Source organism: Syngnathus leptorhynchus, chromosome 4 (assembly GCF_054491065.1).
Source record: "Syngnathus leptorhynchus isolate UIUO chromosome 4, UIUO_Slep, whole genome shotgun sequence".
Classification (NCBI taxonomy): Eukaryota; Metazoa; Chordata; class Actinopteri; order Syngnathiformes; family Syngnathidae; genus Syngnathus; species Syngnathus leptorhynchus.
In genome coordinates, this window is record NC_141198.1 from 13,411,462 (window position 1) to 13,434,730 (window position 23,269).

A 23,269-nucleotide genomic window follows, 5' to 3' on the forward strand; every position below is an offset into this window, starting at 1 on the left:
CAAACAAAACAAAACAACTCAGTGATTGAACAGCAGGGTTTTTTTTTGTTGTTTTTAAAAAATTTTGTGGGGACTGATTGTCCCTCTCCATTTCATTTTAGAAGTGAAGCAGATTGAAGGAGACAAGATATTTTGTTTTGTCAATTCAACAAAAGGAACCAGGAATGTTTAGGAGCCCATTGTGCATTTCAATCACTGTGAAGTCAGGTTTAAATTTAGCTCCAGAATTGTTTAACTAACTTTGAGAAGAAAAAGCCTATAGTCACAGGGGAGTGCTTTAAAAGGTCTGGCATGGTTTAAAAAGTTCAGTTGTTTGTATATGTACAACTGTCATAATTCATTTTCAAAAGAAAATAATTCCATTAAGAGACTAAAAACCATTCAAATAGACTGCAAGCGTCAGGGTCGTTGGAGCTTTTTTCTTTTTTCTCCGAGCACTAGTAGATGGTGAAAAAATAAAGCAGGAGTGCAAAGTCAAGAAGAAAAAAAAGACAGCTGGAGCAGCTCTGACCAGTGACCACATAAACAGCAAATGGTTGGATAGGCTCAATGTTGCAATGCACCAGTGGCCTAATTTGTATAATTTCCTCGGAGGTCTTCATTTGTGGCACAAACAGAACCGGAACAGAACATTTTAATTCACTCTCGATTGAGACATCTGTTTAGTCTACTGTACTACCAAAGGACTTATTCTGGTAATTTGCTAAACTAAATTTGGCATTAGCTTAGCAGTTAGCAAAGCATCTTGTTTATTTCCTTTCATTTTTTTTTTTGCTTGTTATGGCGTATTCTTATCAAGTCTTTCACATAACAATATAATGATTGGTTGGTAGATTTATACAATATTCTGCTGAAATTGTACGACAGAAATTTTGTTGAGTGCCATTTGTATATTAAGTGACCTTTGGATCTAATGACCGACATGCTGGTGTCCTCATTTGCATTTTATCTGCTAACACTGAATCTGAATGTTACAGTGTTGCCCATCATGCTCATTATGGTCAAAAAATGTAATTGAAGTAACGAGTCAAGGGGAAGGCTGCAGCCAAGAGCTGTCACCACTTTATGAAAAATAAGATGGGAAACATTTTCCTGCTGTTTTAGATATTTGGCGTCACCTCAATTTCACACGTAAAGAAGAGGAATGGGTGGTGGGTGCATGGGGGGGCTTGAAGTTGTAGTGTTTTATTCATCTTTATGCAAATCCAGTCATTTACGCTTGCCTTAACAAATCAAGAATCAAGTATGTCAACATCTAGCAAAGGAGAAAGTGTGGATGGGGATTACAAAAAAAACAAAACCAGACACAGAGCAGTGCCCTGCGACTGCTACGTCTACAAATCCTGACAAGGGGAAAAATCTACTTTTTAGTTGTGTGAAATCTTCTTATGCTGCTCAAACTACATTGTACTGTACGTTTTTATACTCTCGAAAAAAAAAATGAAGCTATTGTTGCTAGCTGGGTGACTCATTGGTGAGGAGGCCAGGGCCAACGCTAAAAAATACCCTGCTTATCTGCACTGAACTTGTTTGATGAACAGTAATCCACTCTCCACTACCAATTTTGGGTCCTCTATCGCTCTGAGGAAATCCCTCATCGAACTGCTACATAGCTAATGTTACAAGTATATGCTAAAAATCGATATAACACGAATAAGTAAATTGCATGTATATGAATATACCGGGCCATACAATGGGCGCCATGATATTTGAAAGCTTGTGAGCGATAAATATTCTAACACTTCATGGGTCAACTGACTTAATTGGGTGTTTGTTAAGGCATTTCTTTTCCTGGTGCTTTTGGGGTATACAGTGAAACCTCCAAAGTCTGACAATTCAGAATTAGACTAACATGTTCGGATTGTCATCATGCAAGATGCCCAATGGAATACAAAAAAAAACATATCCTGAAACAGATTTATTCAATTTCCATCTCCTTTTGAACTCCGAGTCCCAACAGTCATGCAACGAATTGCGTTTGAATTTAGAGGTTCCACTGAAATCATCAAACTTGATGTTATAATATTTTTATCCTACTTTTCTAATTCAATTCGTGTGAATAAAACTAAAGCACCGTTCCCATGTCATGCAGAGAGGTTCGGTCCAATTTGAGATGGTTTTCAGACAGTCAACTCAGTCAGACGCCAATCTTGATCTCAGATCTAATCATGCACTTTTAGAGAAATAATCAATGTGGTTTCCTGCTATTCAATGGCCTAGGAGGGAAGGAGGAGTGGGCCGCAACCCAAGCCGGCGTGTGCCGCATCAGGACAACGTTTACATGTAGCCTCGACAACCATCTAAACACAAAGAAATCCACAAATCCCTTCACATCAAACTGCACGAGCAAGAAAGTCAAGATAAACATCATGTGTTTGTCAAAAAACCTCAAGTGAGCTGGAGGAGGATGTTGTCGTCACGGTCGTTGTCCGTATTCGCTCAGTCTGTCTCGCCGACGCCGCTGCAGTGGGCGTCGCCTCGGAGGAAATGAACGCGTCGCTGGACTCGACTTGGCGGGATAATTGTTCTTTTCTAAACCGCCACTTTTATCAGTCATCTTTGTGTTTGCTGCGCCCAATTTTAAACGTGCAATGTTCAGAAATCCTTAAGCCCGGTAAAACATCCCTTGGAGCTTGACTAACTGCTTGTCGCTTTCTGACTTGAGGACGATGGTTCGTAGTACGTTTCATTCAGTTGATGGATTGATTATATGCAAGAGTTGATTGTGTGTGTGTGTGTGTGTGTGTGTGTGTGTGTGTGTGTGTGTGTGTGTGTGTGTGTGCGTGTGTGTGCATGTGTCCACATGCATATTTGAACAGTAAATGAAAACCAAATAGGACTGAGCTGAAAATATGGTGCACGTGTCAACGTTTGGAAGAAAAATGCTGCATTTTTTCAATATGCGTATGTGTGTGTGTGTGTGTACGTGTGTGTGTGCGTCATTATGCATATATTATGTGTCTAATCCAGCCACAGCTACAAGGCGTTGGAAGCACTTGGGCTCCAGCCCATCTGATAAGCTCTCTCCAGGGTCCTCTTGCAGTCCTGCATTACGGTGCTGAATACAATGTGAGGGTACTGGACCACCAGCCTCTCCACTGTCTCCTCGTTCACCTGCAAACACGGCGACGACTTCAGTTAAACAATGGGCAGTGATAACAAATGCCATTCACATCCTGTAGTTTGCTCGTGATGGCAGTTTATAACAGTCTTTGTGATATCAATATTTTTTTTATTAATCATTTTTTTTTGTCACCAAAAAAATACCTTCATTGACTACAACCTAAATGTGGAAGAAACAGATTATTTGATTAATTGATCATTGAGATTTCTTGGCTTATCTGTCTTGTCAGAAGTGGCGAGATGAATGTAGTATTAGCAGTTGCTAGCCAAAAGACGTTTATAATAAGATCCATGTCCCAGTTACACACTGTGCAGTAAATGGTTCTGTAGTACGGCTCTAATGAAGCCTTCATGCTCTCAGCGGCTAAAAATCAGCACATCAGTTCTGTGCCAGTCAGAAAATCAGCAAGAGGAAGGAACACTGCGAGAAACTGACAAAGAGCAGAGGCACGGTAACCCCGGAGACCTCAAGAGGTTAGCCTTAACCCACCCGGAACCAAGCCCTGCCCGCCAGCCAGCATGACACTGTCCAGGGAAAATGATGTATAAATACTCACACACATGTTGAGCACAGTCATCCGTTGTTACCAAAGCACCACCGCTTTTTGGTGGATTCATTCTCACTGCCCCCCCCAAACATCATTGTTTCATTAAGAACAATAACAGAAAATCACCATCAAATAAATAAATTAAATTAAATAAATAAATAAATACATAAATGAATGAATAAATCAAATAATGGAAATGGAGGAGATATATTTTTTTTAACTTAAGTTAAATTTATGTAGATACGTAATGTCTGTACGTATGTGAGTGATGTCAGGGGCTAGAGTTTGGTTGGTATGTTCGTTGGTACGTTTGGAATACATGCCAAAAAATGAGCCACATACTGTATAGTTTGACTGTCAGCAGTTTCGAAACCCTTTCCAGAACAATTTTAAGATTAAATGACAAGCTTTTTACAGCAACTTGACATCGGTGAGGTTGCTAAAGTCAAATGTCTCCTTTTCAGTGATGGTGTATCTATTATCAAAACCATAACCTTATTGATTTTCAAGACACAAAACGTCATTTACAATGTGTCATATGCGTGGGAGGAACTGAAAAACAGAAGACAACTGAAGTACATTCCAATGATGAATAATTAAAGCTTTTCTTTCCAACTTTTTGACGCTGGTTTTGGGTGTCTTGAATTTTCACTGAGCTTGTCATTGATGTGGAGCCACTTGGATCCCATTTATCAAATGCAACAACTGTCTTTAATATGCCGCAGTAATGGAGACATGGAAAAAGAAACACAAGCGAGGCAAAAGGCTGAATTTTAACACCAGCCAAAGAGCTTTCGTTTATTATGACAATTGGCTGAGCCTCATTAGCAGCTCACATGACAACGCCCTGATTGTCTTCATAACATATTATACTGTAGTCCCCAAAACCCTCCCCGGCTTGTTAATCAGGGCTTCATTACAATTAAAACACATTTGAAGAATAGACATGTCAAACTGATGGGAGGCCAAAACATTCATTAATGTTCATTGCCAACAAGTCTCCCACTAAATGTCTCCCAATCAAAACTCAAAATCGTTTCACTAATTACGGGTTACGGAGACGTTAAATGTTGATTGAAACCATGATATGTTGATGAAGGTGCCATTGCGCTAAAACACAAGTCTGTAATTTTGGCCGTCCAAAGCTCAGGATTTTATTTCACATTTAGTTTTTTTAAATGTACAATTTGAAGACTTTTCACTTTTATTTCACCCATACTATTGTATATGTATATATATGTGTGTGTGCGCGCGCACACACACACACACACACACACACACACACACACACACACACACACACACACACACACACACACACACACACACACACACACACACACACACACACACACACACACACACACACACACACACACACACACACACACACACACACACACACACATATATATATATATAAATATATGCATGGTAAAAGCTGGCGTAGTATTGCACAGACTTGCTTAGAGAATGATGACTCCGCGGATTCTTTTCAATTTTGTTAACAGGCAAAAGTGCTCTCAGTGATATTTTGTTGCTTGGCAACTTTAAGCTGAAAACCAAAGTAATAGGGGTCTCTGGTGCATCTCTCTGACAGAATCCCCCCCCCCCCTGATCCCATACTGTACAGTCCTTCAAAAGCTGCTGCCAAGTCTGAAGACAAGACACATGATCCAGCATATCCCGACTCAGGCATCTGGAAGTATAGCCACGGCTATGTGGAGCGGGGCCTATACTTATGATATTTTCCCCCATTTTAACTTCAAAGATGGAAGTACGTAGATCTGAGTCGTGCGTAATGCGTGCTGATGGGTAATGTGATGTTGTCAGAGTTTACAAGACGGTGGGAGAGGGATGGAACAAGACTTGTCAAGGTCTGCTATGCGAAAAGCCGACTTCCGTTTTCTTTCAAGGTGATGGACGCCTCCTTTCTGATATGACCTCTACCCATGAGAAATCTCTTCCCTGGCAATCTCGTAGTTCTTTTAAGACTCCTCCTGATGCAGATGCACTCCATCACCACATAAAATCTGCATTTAGCAAAAATGCCGGACGGTGCCTGGATGCTTGCTGTAGTAAAAAACTTGTCGTAAACCTGACTAATGTAGCAGCGGTTTGCATTCTCACAGGGGGGGGGGGGGGGGTGGACCTAAATATAATCATTCGGTTACAAAAACACAATATCATATTAGCATGCCTCTGAATGAGCGTTTCAGAAATAAGAGAATTGGGAATTAAGACGTATATACTTATAGTTTATCCATAGAATGGTAGTCACAAAGACTACTTTCCAACACGTATAATGTTACACAAGGTTGTGGTGAACCACACACAATGTGTATCCAAATACAAACATTTCAAGCACAAATATAACGGTTATTTTACTATGGGAACAAAAATATGCCTATGTATTGGAAACAGCTGTGCAGTTGCTATTGATATTGACATATGTATTGCCTCTTGTTGCAAAATTGACTTTTTTTGGAGGGGGGTAGAATCTTGTTAGTGCCGCAATCGAGAAGATGGTCTCCATTAAATACTGTCCTCTGGGCCACTTTGTTCTGTGTAAATCACAGTCGAAACTGGTTTGTGTGGCAGGTTAAAGGGTCAACCACAAGCTGAGAGCACATGCGGGGATCACAGTTTGGATGCTACCGAAGTGTCAAGGCCTCTGCTTTTACTGAATTCATTATGTTTTCAATTAGGCACCTCTTTGTAGCAGATCTTTCATTGTGCTTTGAATAGCTTCGAAGATAATGAATGGCAAGTTCACACCATACGGCTAAAAATAAAATATTGGCTTTTGTGCGTTTTTCAAAGCAGAGATGCTGCTGACTTTATGTAAAGACGGCAATGTCTATTATGCAAAGTGTGCTAAATTGGATTTAAAATGAAGTGCAAAGTCCTGTTGCTGACAACCTGACATCTGATAAGCAAAGTGTCAGTCACAAAAGTAAAACTGCTCTTATTTTTAATCATTCATCGTACTTTTGTTTTGTTTCATCTTCCTGAGCCACCTGGCAGCTATTGCCAGCCCTGGGCAAAAATAAAGAGAGACGAATGCCCTCTGGCCTCTGCCCACTTCAGTGCAGAGAATGTATTAGTCAGCCAGAAAATACATTTGGAGTGAATGTTTAGGGAAGTCCGTTTAGGGAGCAGATTGTGCAGCAGGTCAAATTTAGAGCTTTCTTTAAACTGCTAAGAAGAAAAGCTCCAGTTGAACACTTTGCAAATCAGTGACAGAACAAATGAAAAGATAGTTCTTTGTTTAAGATAAGGGAAGCGGGGATGGATGGAAAACAATGTAAAGAGAGATAAAAATGTTGCTGGAAGTTTAAGGAGTTCTTGGATATATTAACTATCACTGCGTTGGCTGAGAGTCTGTTTGAAAAAGTCTGAATGAAACCAATTTGAGTTTGTCTCAGAAGGCTGAGCAAGCCTCACAACAATGGCTGTTAAAAAGCAGGTCAGGTGCTGCTTGGGACACCCGGGATGGGATCTGGGACCTCTCAACACAATATCATCAGACTGCTGAACCAAAAAGCAGAAACATGGTGGAAGAAAGAGCTTGTGGAGCACGGGTTTGTCAAACCACTACTCCATCACACGTGACAATAGGAACAAAAGGAATGCGGCTAAGGCATAGTCCAATCCCTCATTAAGCTTGCTTTCACAAGGAACCCAATTAATAAATTACACGACACAACTTCAATTAAAGAAATTGGACATGTAAAGATATCAATGCCAGCATTTGTTGTGAAGTTAAAACACTTCCTGGCTGTATTTAGAAGATTAAAAGACACAAAGGGCACAAGAAAAATATGTTTTCACATGTGCGTGCATGATGTCAAGTATAACAAAAAGAGGTCGCGGTATGTCCATTTGGCTTCCATTAACCAAAACCGACCATCTGATTGCTGTCGGCTTCTATTTATACACGTACATGTTGACTTAGGGTTTGTTTTGACCGAGACTTGTTTCAACTGGGTTCAACATTTCATAACAAAATTTAAGGCCCATGATTATGCTATGATACAAATGGACACATTAAATTGCTGTCAAAGGACGACATAGCGTGGAAGATGTATGTTGACAGCGACATTAAAATTGGTAAAATGGGAAGGTGTAGTTCGGTTTTGAGTCTTATACACGATGATGTGATTGGCACTACAACAAGGTCATAATCAGCCTGTTGAATTCCATCAACTGAGGGTGAACACACACAAAAAAAAGTGAACCAGGAGCAAAAATTCCTTGGAGGCTTACTGAGGTTGGACACGAATGGAATTTCTTAAAGACAATCACAACAGAGCTACTGTTTAATTTTTACCTCGAAGGAACGGCTCGTTCTCTGGAGTAAATAAAGAACAAGGACAAATCGACCCTCGCCTTACAAAGAGACGCCATGATAAAAAATTCATGCTGTCTCTTTAGAGGGAGGAGAGCTCTGATTAGATTGGACCAGTCAAAGTTAAAACAAGGTGGGGTGCAATCATTATTGTGTCAATATTTTGATGAGTCTTCCTGAGGAATGCGAGATGATCAAATGAAAAAAAAGAAGCTCAATTCCCAACCCGGCTTTATGTTCTGCCTGAGCTTTTGGGGTTAAACTGTTCCCTTTTCCAAATGCTGGCTGCGTAGTCACGGGTTCTATTCTAACTTTTTTTGCACACGCATCTTATTGCCTCTAGACGGCCATTCATAATGCAAGGAATCAAACGAAGGCTGACAAGTTGCTTGCCTGAAAAGTTTCTGGAAGCCCCCCTGGATGTATGAAATATGTACGGACACAGTTTCCAGAGGGGGACTGCTATGGCCATTAGCATTAAAAAGCTAATTCATCACCAACGCAGTAGGACGCGACATTGGGAGTCTACGGTTGCCTGCCGCCTCTTGTCTGAAAGAAGGCAAACTTCAGTTATCGGCCACAACCAAATCGAGATTGGCGGGACTCCTAACCGCACTGAGCCGTGTCTCCTTTCTGGCCATGACGCTGTGAGATTACGATGGCCTCTGTGGAGATGAGTATACAGCGACAGATGAGGGAGAAAATGAGGTGCCAGAGAAGGAAAAAGCTTAATTGAATGAATAAATGATGTGGACGGAAAGCAACAGGCCAACAACCTCGAATGTCATTGCATGAGCTTAAGGGGAAATACGGTGACGGAATTACACAGGTGTGTCAGGAAAGAATGTGGACATTATTTGTTGAAGGGCAATTGCCTGTGTTTGAACCCCGTCTTACTTTATTTCACCCTCTCTGCGCTTGGCCTTTAGAAACAAGATGACTGGATGACCAGGAGGAGGCTTCAGTTATGACCGACAATCAATACAGTTCCTCCGTGCGGGATGAAATTCAAAGATTACATGGAAAATCATAAATGGCAAATGACCGCCTCAAACTGTGAAGTCTGTCGAAAGAGCGGAAAATAGAAAGCGAAGAGCCCGTCTTCCAAATTCACTACCTTTGCTCAATTTCCCCCGGTTTCACAAGCCTAATACTCGGCACCCCTGCTGTTCACAATAACAACACTCATCAAAGAAAGTTTGGCCTAACTCTCATTTCCTAAACGAGAGTTGAAATGGCTTCTAACTCTTCACAATGCTTCATCTTTGTTTTTCTCGCTACAAACCTCCAGGCCCCGAACAATTAGGCCCTTGTTTATGTCTGCAAATTGCTATGTCGTGCCTATCTGCGTGGAGTCCCTGGCAGCTGGATGCTCCACTGGAACAACCATATTGATTGGGATGTCTGCTCTTTTAACAAGCTCTGTCTGCTTTCCCCATCTGGGGAAGAAAAGGAGGGCAGATATGCTCATACCTGTTCCCCAAACACTGCTCCGCCTCCGTTCAGGTAATGGCAACATACTTTCAAAGTGCTTACGCAAAACACTTAAGGGGGACGAGTCAGCTTATACGCTATCGTTTGCTTTTACTTGATTTACTTTTTCTTGATTTCTGTCATCTGCCAAGTCCCTCCGCCCCTTCATTTGACTTTCTATCTCCCTTCTTCAGCACTCCCATTAAGGTGACAACTCATAGTACTGTCCCCCCGATGGTCCCGGCACTAGTCAGTGCTATTATTTTACTTGTTCACATTCATGCTGACTCGGCGAGTCTGTTTCTTAACCCAGGCTCCTCATTTGTTTGCACTATAATGAAGTAGTGGAAAACGGGGGGTAACAGCGAGGGAGTGTTAAAAGAATGAGAGGGAAGAGCGGAGTGAAAGTTGACGGGCAAAAGAAGGGGTGGAGAAGAAGCGGACACCGGAGGGAAAGAAGATATGGGGGAGAAAAAAATAGCTACAGTACATATATGCGCAAGCTGCAAAAACATTTCGAAAGAAAACATTCCTCTGAGGCCGAATGAGATCAAAATCCCTAAAGTGATACATCAGCAGACAATGAAAGCTCCACATGTTCCCAGGATAGCCACAAGAGTCTGTTAGAGGAAACAGAAACTCATATTCACTTGCCGACGGTGGACTTTCAACTTTGTTCCATCGGAATGCAACTTGATGCTAATAATTTACGTTGGATACTCACAAGTTGAATGTTAACATTGGATTCAATCTGAAAAGTGGAAAATTAAACGTTTGCCATCATGAAAACCCCCCCAAAAAATTGTGAATGCAAAAAAGACAATGTTGTAACGTTGTCATCAGTATGGGTATAAATGATGAAATGTTTCTCCAATCACCATTTTGAAGCTGGATTAAATTAAAAAAAATTTTGTTTGTGTATTCAACAAACCATCTGGATGGTCCAAAGCTAGCTCTGTTCCAAATTAAAATCTTCCATTTTAATGTGCATGTGACCTTGTAAGACATGCAGCACAGTGAGCCCTTTTGGGACGAAAGTGAATTTTCTCTGATCACATAGATCCAATTTTGCACTGAGACTTTTTTTTTTATGAGAAGACCATTTTTCAAATGCTGTGATATAGTTTTGATAGATTTCTTTAACACACGCCTTGAGGCATATAAAACAACCGGTGTCGATTTGGGGAGTGCAGTGACAGAATTTACAGGACTGGCCTGCACTCAATGTGACTTTGCAGAACATCAACCAAACTCACCTGGAAATGTGCCATTGTGAGTGGACGTGTCAGTTTCCTGCTAGCCAAAGACTTCTATGCTACATTAGACTTAAAATTTACCATCATGACATGTGATGGTGCCTCACAGTACATTGAGCTAATGTTGAAATAATTACCCCAAAGGTATCGTTGAGACAAAAACACAAGTTCATGTGTATATGTGGAAGTGTGGACAGATGAATTCCGCCCACACAAAAGAACTTAACTCCACCAGGCTGCTGAACAAAAAGAGAAATATAAAGAAAAATCAGTTTTCCAGAACATTATGCCTCGTTTTTGTGAAGTCTTTTAGTTGAACGACATCAAAAGAGCGGGACCAATTTACAGCTGCGAGTAGACCAAATGAATTTATTTGATTCTGTTCGGGTGGATCAATGGCATTCTTGTCAGTGCACGGTGGTTGGGGGGGCCCTGGAGGCAGAGGTGTAATCATCGGAGCACGCCATGTGCAGAAGCCTGAAGGGTGCCTCTAATTTCAATGCGCCATTATGAGCTGTGTTCACAGCAAAGAGCACAAATTCCTCACACGCTCGCTCACACAAACGTTACATTTGTGCACGTTGCGACAAAAAAGGAAATCACTCTGATGGGCAAGTATGTGTATGAGTGAGGGGTGGGGTGGGGGGGGGGGGGCAGTAGAAAAATACCAGAGGCTGCGTTCACACCGTATATGGTCAGCTACGGCAAGGAGCGAGACAAATTAGGTACATATTCTGACAATCAAATAGACTTGTGGCTTGTGCTTGGTCACTTTTGAAAGGAAAGGGGGTGGGGGGGGTCTTCATATGAGTCCTTCGCAATTCCGACTGCCTGGGAGGCAAACATATACAGTACGGAAGCACGTTTGTATAAAGTGTGACGGTTGGAAATCGATCCTTCACACTGCTCGGTGCGAGGAGCGCCAGCTGGATCCTGTTAGCAGTTCCTAAATGAATTCTACACTCTCGAGGTCCTGTGACATTCAGCTGGTGCATTAAAATTCCCGGCCATTTGACAATTCCAAACAAATTTGGGGGTAGGCCCGAGCAAGGAGCTGACTTGGCTTGTCGGCACTGCGCGTCAAGGTTATCGCAAGATTGTATTTGTCCAAGACTGACAGGACCCACTCTGAAACTTTACTCCACTGAAGGTGGGAGGGAAAACGGCGAGAGAGACTGTGAGAGCCATGCGGAACTTGCAAACTGCCGTCTAACTTCTATGAAATGCTGAGCTTGTTGTTGCGAGTTAGTTCCATTTTTGAACATTTATTTATCCTACATTTATGCAGCTTACACTTCCTGACAGGAAACCTCGCAAAGATAAACGTTAGTTTAAGATTATTTTGAAATTTCCCAAACAGTGTCAACATTGTTTTTTGGGAGAAATAACGATCTGCCAGGCAAGGCTGCTACAAATACGCAAAGTGTTTATAATTTTTTTTTTTTGCCGTACAAACACTTATGGTTGGCACGCAGGCTGATATTGTTTACGATGTATGTTGGTTTCGACAGTGACGGCGGAAGGATAAATAAAGCGGTGCTTCCTCAAGTGCGCCGAGCTAAACAAATCTGTGCCGCCCGAACTGTTTCCTGTCATACGTTGGACCATTTAGAAGAAGATTTACATTCAATTCTATCCGCATTGTATCTAAATCTAATCCCATCACCATTTTAAAGAAGTGATCCAAAGTGAGGCTGTTTTTGCTGGCCTCGCTCCATGCATGTTTAATCGTATGACGTAGCATAAGAGCTTGCAGGAAATATGAATTTCACCGAAGGAAAACTGTTGGCATCACAAGCTGATTATTTATGCGTCGCCCTCAGGGCTATGGAGAAAAAAAACAGAAAGCCCGCATGCAGCTCGGCCGCACTTATTTGAAACAATGCTGAGTTAAATAAGTATGGGTGGGGGTAAATTGATTTGTCAACATGAATAAGAGACACTGTGGCTGAGATAAATGTAATGTCACGTAATTTGCACAAGACTTTCATTCGGTGAGAACCTTGTGGAATTGAGCGTGAGGCGGCAGCTTTGGCATTTTTTTTTTCCCTCCAGAAGGAAATTAAGTGCAGAGATGAGATTAGTTAGCCTCGCCATCTGATTGGACATGTTTCTGCTGTGATCCACCGGCAGCATGAGCAATGAGCTCCCATGAACATCTCGTTTGCTACAAAACCGTTAAACTATTAAGATGAACTATTTTCTGGTGATAATGCTCACTGCATGCTAATCAGCTACTGTTAATTGAAATTGCAATGAAATTCAATTCAAGTGCATTATATACAAGCATGACTATCTGTCTAATGGTGGAAAAAAAGGAGGATCTTATATTGCTCGATAATTTAATGTGAGTACGAGTAACAATATTTTGTGGATTTGGGATGATATTAGGGTAAACGTTATAATTTGTGAGTTGATTTTTTGTGAGAAAAAAAATACAAAAGGAATTTTTGCACTTGATGCTGGTTTTACGTTCAATATTTATGCAAGGGCTACGGACTGACACTAATGGTTGAATTTTGCCTCTAAAATGTTAAAATGTGCAAGTGATCTTTTTTTTATCCACTTGCTAATGCTAATGTGATTGATTCATTTATTTTGTTTATCATCAGTAAATCAGTTTTAACCAGTCCCCGATTATTTCTGGGTAAGAATACACGATGATGCAAACACTCCCAGAATAATGATGAGTGAATTTGTTAATTTGTTATCTCAACAAAAGCAAATAGCAATCTAAGTTATTCTCCCAAAGCTGATCTTCACAAACCAGAATGGGCAAACAAACCCAGTCAATTGAACAAAAAGCTTTTTTGAATTAATTTCTGTCTTTTGTGCTTCTGTGTGGTTTTAGAATAAAAACCACTCATGTCCATCGACTGACCTCTTCAGAAACGGGTGCTCACCACACTGTGGTTGAAAAAAAAGTCCTAACATAGTATAATTAAATACTTTTTTGACTCTTAACACTTTGCTCTTGACGGTGCAAGAGAAATTCTTGTAATTGTACAATTAAAAGTATTGGCTTGGCCTTGAATATGAGCTCAGCCAAATGCTGTTATTTGTGAAAAACCTCTTCAATTTTTTGTTCGTGCAAAAATGAATGGCAACATTCAAATAAGAATTTACACAAAAAGTTGAAAAGCTCAAGTCGGGTGATTGAATGGACTTGTGGGAGGAGGAGGAGGAAAGCGGGGGATTGAGGAAGGAGAGTAGGAGTTGAAGGCACACAGGACGAGAAAACCTCAAGCTCCCTCCTCGCTCGGACTCTGCCTCTCACCTATTTACCTCTTTTATTCGCTCTCTAACTCTTCGCTCTCTGGGTGACCTCGCTTTAACAACAAGCCATTTCTGTTTATTTGTTTGCCAACAAGAGCGAACAGCAGTTTGGCCTTTTCTCTCTGCAAACTTTCCCTCAATTTTGCACAACTGCCTTCAACTCCTACTCGCATCCCTCAAATCCCCCGCTTTCCTCATATTGCAAACCTACAACACAAGTGGGGAGATCTTTTCCCACACGGGTCAGCTCTCACTGGTATGAGAGGCATAGTTATAGCTCTAAATTGTATTTTAGGATGTGAGAACGAGGATAAACTGGGCAAGAGGGCCATTGAACACTTAATTCATTTGGTTAATTTGGAGAAGGTAACATACCTGACCTTGGAAACTGTCAAAGTCTTTTCTCGGCTCAATTCACACTCCATTACGACTCTAATAGCACCAATTACCGCTTTGCTTAGCCGAGTCATCCCCAAATTCCCCCCTCAGAGCATTGGGAGCGCAATCGTTTATCTTTCCATCCTCCGGGCTACACTACGAGTACCATGGGAAGACTAGTACGCAGGTAAATACGTGTGGTGGGAGTAGGCGCACGAAATGAGAAGACATTGTTGTCCCGCTGGAGATGTAGGTCATTCCACAACGGATTTTTTTATTAGCAAGGCTGCGTATATCGATTGTTGGGTCACGCAGTTGGTTGAGCAGGAGGGAAGTAAATGAAAATGGAATCTAAGTAATCACCAGCTATGTAATGCGGTTAGTCTTTATTACTTCGAGATAAATATGATAGATACACATTTCTGTCTGCAATAATGTGAAGTGAGCGCATCGCTTCACCGCTACATGCCAGGTCACTGTCAGACCCTCGTATGTTTCATTTTATTACCATATAAATAGATAAACGCGAGCGGTGTACTTGTCTCGCTTGATCATCGCGGGGTGGGAATGTTTATCTGAGAAATCCATAAGGTCAAGCTCAAGGCTGCGCCACACATGGTCTTGATATTATAATGATGGAATAAAAATGATGAGTTGCTAACCGTGTGAAAAGATTGCACTGTAAGTCAACTTCCTGCCCGAACCGCACCGTATTCTTTCTTGGGAACTTCTTCCGACACTGCACAATAGCTCGCAAAGACAAGTCGTTACGCCGCGAGCAGAAAACACAAGTTATTATATCTTATCGTACTGCCGGTCAATTTGTATGAGGAATTTCGAATGCGTTACAAATGATTGTGTTTTAATTTACAAATTTTAAGACCAGGACAGCTGTTCACCTTCACGTCTGTCTTTTATTTATTGCACAGCAATGGTAATTGTTGTGGCTATGCAATCATGACCATATACAATATGCACCGACCAGTCACAACATGTGACACAACATTTTGGAAACTACCAAGGGCGTTATAAGTAATGTTAATATTATTGTTTCAAGGCCACGCATTTATTTTATTTTATTTTTTTGCACAGTTCTGTGCATTCTGATCTTGATGATTTTGGAAGGGTGGAGGGTTGCACCCATGGCCGAGTGACTTAAACTGTAAAAATTAATTCCCGTGTCCACCCTTTTAACCAGACCCTTGCCTGTCCTTGGCTGTAATTTTTGGAAAACAGTTTTGATTTTTTTGTTTTTGCATAATCCTGCTAACTGTATGATTTTAACATGTGAAAATGAATGCTGTGGACAACTCATTAAAAGAACAAAGCAAGTGGTAGACCTTTTTTTTGTGCAGAACTGTTTGATGCGTTGGGTTCCAAATGAGACCAAGGAGATGAGAAAAAGAAGATCTAAAGGTTGCTGTTTCATAAATAGGATAGTTTATATTTTGACAAATTACCCCAACCTCACAAGTTTTCTACGTAGTTCTCTGGGTTCTATTTTTTAGAAGACAAATGTTAGCCATCCTTCTCTAGCGATCGTCCTCATTAAAGGGAGCTGGAGTCTATCCCAGCAGACTAAGAGTCTACATTTGCATCCAAAAACAAAGTAGCAGTTCTTTGAAGGTTAATTAATACCGTAATAGTTAAGTTGGCCATCTATGGTGATTCGTATTATACCTTAGCATTAAGATAGACAGACAAGACTCTTATTTAAAGAAGTGTACCAGTGACTCTGCTTTTCCAAAGTAATTGTACAGAACAGCTTCCTAATACTTGACAACGGCCGACTGGCGCTAAGCTACAATTTAAAAACTCTTTTAACATATTTATTTATTTATTTATTTATTTATTTTTACTAACCTTGAATCATTTTACGTGTGAGGGAGTGGTATATGCTCTCTTATATTGTGATTTTTCACCTATGCTGGAAGGTCCACAAAATAAACGCCAGTTCACTGTACAGTGAAATATAGGGCCTGTATCACCACACTGCAATGATAAGCGACAGTGTCGGACATTTTTATATTGAACATTGTTACCTTGTCACATCTCATGAGGCCCAGGTAGCGCAGGGACTTGCTGCTCTCTGCGATTTGCATGGCGCCCTGGTCTGTGATGTCGTTACACCAACCGGCATCCACGGTCTCGATGGTGCTGCTATACTGGCCTATGGCTATCAGAGCTGTAGACACGGGGAGGGAAAGGTTGGGGGAGATAGCAGGCACAGAAATGAGAAAAGGTGTTAGTCTGACAACCTTTCTCATGCAAATGTAACAGCATCATGTTCCCACAGGGATGGATTGAAATTCAAGATGAAAACAGGGCAAGTGCTGTGGCCAGATGTGACACATTATTTTAGTGTTTACACAACACCTTGCAATCCCGCACACACCGCACACATTTCGCAGACACAAATCTCTCACACACCCGCGTTTGTTTAGACTGCTGCAAGATGAATGCATTACGGTGTTAGCATTGGTCCCAACGCTGAAGCAATGGAATCCTGCCAGTGTATGATTTACAGAGCTCGACATAAATGGAACGCACACAAGCTTTAGTTTTGCAGTTTCTCAGTAAACAAAAATAATTTCCAAATTCTGATGATTAAAATAAGCTAAAACATGGAGTCTATCTGAAATACAGTTGTCGAGATTAATCGGTAGTGATTATCAAATAAATCAGCAACTTTTTTAATAATCAAGGAATCATTAAGAGACATTTTTCAACTTATGATTGTCCAAGTCCTCTAAATAGCAATTATTCATTAATTTTTGAAGTCATTCATGAAAACAGCTTATCTTTTGTGCTAGCTAAAATCAAGAAATTTGCAAACATCTGCTTTTACTTTGGAGAACATCCACTGCACCAGTAACTGAATCAGTTTCAAAATATTTGTTGAGTGCTGTCATGAATCCTTCTTGTTGTTATACCTGATTTTGCTTTCATTGTTATTTTCTTGTTTTTACATACATTTCATTCTGTAATCAATAGAATAATTGATTCTAAAAGTAGTGACATAACCAATATCGAGTCCTATTTTTACAGCATTAGAAACTAAATATAATTTGTAATTTGTGCACAGTTGGGAGGTTCAATCTGTAAACTCAACTCTTGCCTAAAGTCAGCAGTGATAGGGCGGAGAACTTATGCATTCATGTAAACATTCCCTTTATGAGAGATATTAAAAATGTAACACCGCCATCAACTAGGGAGCTGCTCCTGTATTCCAATAGGCAGAGATAAACAACCACCATCTTGATTATTGGTCCAACAGAGAGAGATACGTGCTTCGACAGACGATTGATAGAGCTGCTAGGTGATTGATTGTCTGGGGCTAATCTTTGTTCCCCCCACTTTCTCACAACATCCACTCATTAGAGCGAGAAGGTAGGTGGAGCAGGGATGGGAAAGAGATGAGAGGAGGATGCTAAAGACAGAAAGAGTATTTGACAGAACCTTTAAATAGTCACTTAGCCTTGTGATGTCGTCTTCTCATTTCCACCACTGAATCAATTTACCAGAAGAGAAAGTCAAAGATTCAAAGAGTTGGCAAACATTCCGATATTTAATTCCTACGTATATTATTAGGTCAAACTACATTGTCAAAAAAAGGTTGTCCAACTAAGAGTAGCTAAATGTATGTATGCAAGTCATGTGTGAATGCACGTAATCATCCATCCTTCCTCACATTCATTGATCATGTGTATAGTATGTAACATGTATCGAATGGCTCTGGGCAAGCATTTCACATCTGGTTCCTTTTGTGCTTCAGCATGCCAAGAGTAAAAGCAATTATAGCTAAACAGGCAGTAAAAAGTCTTTGAAGTTGCAGCATGTTTCATGTATAGCGTTACCGTGGGGACACTCACTCCAGATGGGTGCGCAGTATAGATCTATGCATACGCGTGACGTGAATGCGCGTTTGGGTGTGTTAGACCTTTCTTGTAATGTCCAACCACATTATCCCAAATGTAATTACCTGTGCTCTCCACTCGTGTTAATTGCATTCCCACAGAGCTTCGATTAGAATTTCAATGAAAAAGCTCGTACGTGAGCTCAAGAAAGGCAAATTATGCAACAAAACTTAGTTTTGGCAGTCAAACCTTGAATACGAACAAAATGAAGATGCAACAGTGACAGAATGAGAAAAACAGGAGAAGACAGGAACTATGGTTTGACCAAAAACAGCATCAACCCTGGTTAAACAAGATGCCCTTGCTAGATGGCTAAATAATACTACATATTTTTATTTTTGAAGCTACTAATTTATTCATTTTTTATCTATCAATGGATTTTAAGACTTGAGACTTTGTTTGAATTCCTCTTTTCCAGACTCAGTTTCTTCCAATTCAACTTAGACTAACCAGCCCAAAAAAAAGAGAATCGAGGCAGACAGGTGCTTAATGCAGTGAATTAAAGGATGTGCAAGTCAATACATTGCCCGTGCATTTAGTGATTGCCGCGCTGCACTCACGTGCGCACCGTTGAATTTCAATTGCACCAGACTTCACAGGGAGAGCATAAGGAAGTCAACCAAGCTCAAGATCATTTTGTGAGAGTCTGTCGCAAACTGAAAGGAGTCAGATAATGCATCGGTCAGAACAAACTAAGCGTCGGGCAATCGGACTTGTGGCCATTAGAGCCTAATATCCCTGAGTGCGCTCTTGTCCTCCCTGCTCCTGCCATCACCCTCCATCGGTGGACTGTAAACTGCAACCACTCCCTCGGGGGGTAAATGGAAATCGTTGGCTGCTTTTGCGAGGGAGAAAAGGCTTTTCTCTGAAAAAGCTTTTTGCTATAGCAAAATCACTTTTGTTCACCTAGGTGATGGCGGTGGAGTGCAGTCGATGGATGGAGACTTCAGTGCATTTCGCTTTCCAATACAGTCAAAGCGGCAGTTAAGATATCGACAGAACCACGGTCCCATATGAATACATACACGCGGGGAAAATGTTGAGGCGTTTACCTGCTGGGTAACACGAATCAAAATCGTATTTATTTGTCTCCCCTTTGTTTGCATTTTATTTCATTCTTTATATTTCATTTAAAAAATAACATCTGGCAAAGGTTTGCGACCAAGTGACGAGAAATCAACTTTCACTGCCTTTGGTGTGATACTGCCTATATTTAATTGTCAAGGACTGAGACGATTGTGATATCAAACAAAATTGTTCATATGTGAGCCCCCCCCCCCCCCCAAAAAAAAAAAAAAAATGTGAGTGGCAGAGTCTAAGTGACCAAGGGAGCAGGAAATTGTCTTTGCTGACTGGTAATGATTTTCTGTCTACAAAAAGTGATGAAGCGATATGCAAGAAGAGCTCATGTAGTTAGCGGGGAAAAAAAGAGGAGAGGTGGTTGGGTTGAAGGAGAAAAGAGAAAAAACATCGCATTTTGGCAGTCGGAGCTTTGACTGAGTGGTGCTACACACTCACTGACCATAATGAGGACACACTCGGCTGGCCAGCCTGAAAATGCATGTGTGTGTCTGTGCGTGTGTGTGTGTGTGCATCAAGGGTTGTTTATATGTAATGGAAGCAACATACAATGCAACTTTAAACTTGCATAAAAAGATATGAAAAGATTTACAAAACGATTTACCTCCCACTGTTTTAGCAAAATAAGTCAATGTGTTTTTAGAGATGAGAAAATAGCAACACTGAAAGCTTTTCTTAATTTACTACGTGACGCACAATGCTAAGAAGTTTGCGTTTTTCGTGTGATGAAAGCAAGAAGCGGGTGGAAACTTGTAAAGCCAGCTGTAAAGCTCAGCGCTGATGTTTCATCAGAACTCAAAGAACATCACAGAAGGCGTTTTTTTTCCCCCTTTTTGCTTGAACGGTTGTGACTGATGGAATATTTATCCAATCACTTTTCAAATTTTATCTGGAGGGGGATCAGCTCGAGAGACACACCATGTCGATTAAACAGCTGCAAGTTTCCCATTACAAAGTCAGCCTGTTCGAATTTTACCACAACTCATGAGCTGTCCAAATTCAAAAAGTGACTAACAGAATGACCCCTTAAATCTTTAGTGTTCCATTAACTCCTCCTCCGGTTATCTCCAAAGCCGGACAAGCCCAACCTATTAGTTATTCCAAGCGCCATAAACGCTGACTTGAGTTCTTGACGATCCAAACTGCTCTCGCAACAGCGGGGTCAGGAATTGGTCAATCCTGAGATGACCGCAACGTGAGAAGGAACCTTCCGTAATCAGTTTACTCTCCTATCTGAGAGCTTGACCTCAGAGCTCCAGGGGTTAAGCATCTTTTTACGGCCTTATTAGATATTCACTTATTACATTGTCCTAAATGATGGTGTGCCATTACAGCTATCTCGTTGCGTCCAAGCCATCCCGGTGCCTGTTGGACGTAACCTTATACACCATTCTTTAGCCGCTGATTAAGACAGAGCGTTTACTAACTACATGATGTTACAGCGCCGAGATTTACGTGATGGACAATGTGCTGTTGCGGAGAGAGAGAGGGGGGGGGAATAAAAACAGGAAAAGAGGGTCTCATTATGGTTGATGCATCCCAGAGTGCACAACTGTCAAGTCTAATATGGAAGACATTGGATTTGCTTCTTTGTCTTTTGTTTGGGATACTCAGCGTTGTCACTAGATGGTTGTTACCACAACGATGAAGCTGTGTTCAACCACACAATGTTTGCACAGTTGCAGCAAATGTGAAACAAAACAAAAAAAGCAGCCATTTTGATTTTCAATGGAGTCAGTGCAAAGCCACATTTCATGTAAGGGTTGTCTTAAAAGTTCCAACTGATCTTTACCAGTCAACAAGGCTCCTCTGATAAATGTCTGATACTCTCCAGTTGAGTAAAAGCCCCCTGGCCACGATTTGAGATATCACAGGATATGGTGACATCCTCCACCCCATTCAAAATTACAGTGTTTATTTTACAAGAGAACTTAAAGCGCTCCAGTCTTAATGACCGGTACAGCGTCCATCTCATGGTTATTGGACGGCTTGTCAGCACTGGTGAATATTTGTCAGAATGGAGTTTCATTCATCGTCCCAAAGGCGGAAACCCTGTGAAAGGTTAACTTGACAAGTATCACGTGGATGTCGCTCCTGTGATGTGCGCTTGACCGGGCTAAGAGTTGTGTTTGTCTCATGGTCGCAGTGACTGATTGAATGATACACAACGTGCTATCTTCAAAGCGCGGAGGGGGTCACGCTAAAAGACCACAGCTAATGTTATTAAGAATTAAGCATTTAGGACAAACACGCAATCGTTGAGAGAAGTTCCAGCCTTTTTTTTTTTCCCAGAAAACAACCCTTAGTTCATCTGTTCTGCTGCCACTAGTCTGCACCGATTGTACCTGAACCAGTGCAACAAACTACTTTTCTGCTCATTTTATGAACACAGTGTTCTAACTCTGGATCTGGACATTTTTCAACTGGCAATGATGACCCTTTTCCGTTCAAATGAAGGACAAAAACTTAAGTCCAAAAAGAGCAAAGCAAAACAATTAACCGTGATGTTAATACTGGCCAAGTATTTGAAAATACTCAAACACAAACACACCAGAAAACAACACAGCTTAGTGAGACTCCGAGTAGCTGATACGTGATAACCTTCCAGAAAGAAACGCCGAGTGAAAAGTAGGAAGGCAGATTGCGGAGGTGGCAGAGTGAGTGACAGCGGGCGGCGCAGATAGAGGAAGAGTGATGGGCAAGGACAGATAGACGGAGTGAAGGGCCGATAGGGAGAGATGGAGCTGTCGCCGAGGTGACCTACAACAAGGTTCCTTTCAGCGCTCATCAGCCACTTTGTGAGACAATGGGACACTTAACAGGTTGACTTTATTCGTCGAGGCTCAATTGGGCTGAACATCCTCAGCGCCCGCGGGATGAAAGCACCGACGTGTGTTGCGTTAAGAGTATTCAATGAGACTTCAGACGGGCAAGCGCACTCAATTTGAAGAATCCTAACAGGAAAAAAATTCAATGAGGAAAAGATGGAAGACGACGGCGCAGAACGGCCGAGTGATTACTGACGGCGTTGAAAAGAAACACTGAGACAAAGCTTTTGAAAATGTGAAAGATATTCATGTTGAAGTCTTTTCAGACGTCTGTCACATACTTTTGATACAATAGATGGAGTACCTCACATAAGTGATGTCCTCTGAGATTTTTGTAAATATTCCATTCTATATTTCAAAGGGACATACCTAAAAAAAGGCCACTTTGCTTGAATATAAAAAAAAATCATTTCATACCCTCACAAAATAACTCAACACACAATTTACCATCTAAAATGAATACATTTGTTGTGACGCCAAATACTGTATCAAGCCCTCAAGTGCTGTCGGAATTTGTTGGACAACTCAAACTGGAAGAGCACTAACAATATAACGCTTTATTTCATACTGACAGCCACTCTGCTCCAGTGCATCATCTCCTTTGAAGACATTAATCATCTTCACCTTTTCTACTCCACTTTTGACAGATTTGAATCTGTTCATCCAAATAGGCACGAGTGGAAGACTCTCTGAAGCAAACAGGCGAAGCCCCATTGAGAAAGAGACTGAAGCCGGAGCGCTTTACGTTGTATATACACGACTTGTACGAGTCTGACTGGAATTATGTTAGCAGTAGTTATGCTTTTGCTGCTGGATTATGGCTAATCCTTTAGCAAAGGGAACAGGTCTTAAGGGTAATTACACGCTACTATTGGATCCAGAGCCGAGAAATGTTCCCCTCTCGCTCTCCTATGCTTGTTTAGTTCCACGAGAAAACGGATGCATTTTACACGCTGCTTAGACAGAACATTCTGGACTGTTTTGAAGATCACTAGGTCCAAGCCAATAGGTGTTCAGGGTATCAATATATTTGAAAAAC

General features: G+C 41.2%; 1 protein-coding gene across 2 annotated transcripts in view; it reads right to left on the reverse strand.

Annotated features, from left to right (window-relative positions):
* Nucleotides 1-1,169: 1,169 nt before the first annotated feature.
* Nucleotides 1,170-23,269, reverse strand: part of fbxl17 (F-box and leucine-rich repeat protein 17) — a 146,330-nt gene continuing 124,230 nt past the window's right edge. Inside the window, exons 10-12 of one of the 2 annotated variants that reach the window (XR_015065871.1) lie at nt 16,448-16,590; nt 2,388-3,114; nt 1,170-2,300 (exon numbers count right to left, since the gene is read on the reverse strand). Coding sequence is in view for 1 of the 2 variants with exons in the window: in XM_085910009.1 (XP_085766135.1) it covers nt 2,977-3,114; nt 16,448-16,590 (281 nt within the window). In the remaining variant the exon portion in view is untranslated. Of the gene's footprint in view, nt 3,115-16,447; nt 16,591-23,269 lie in introns of both variants that reach the window. The other variant, XM_085910009.1, reaches the window with a different exon arrangement.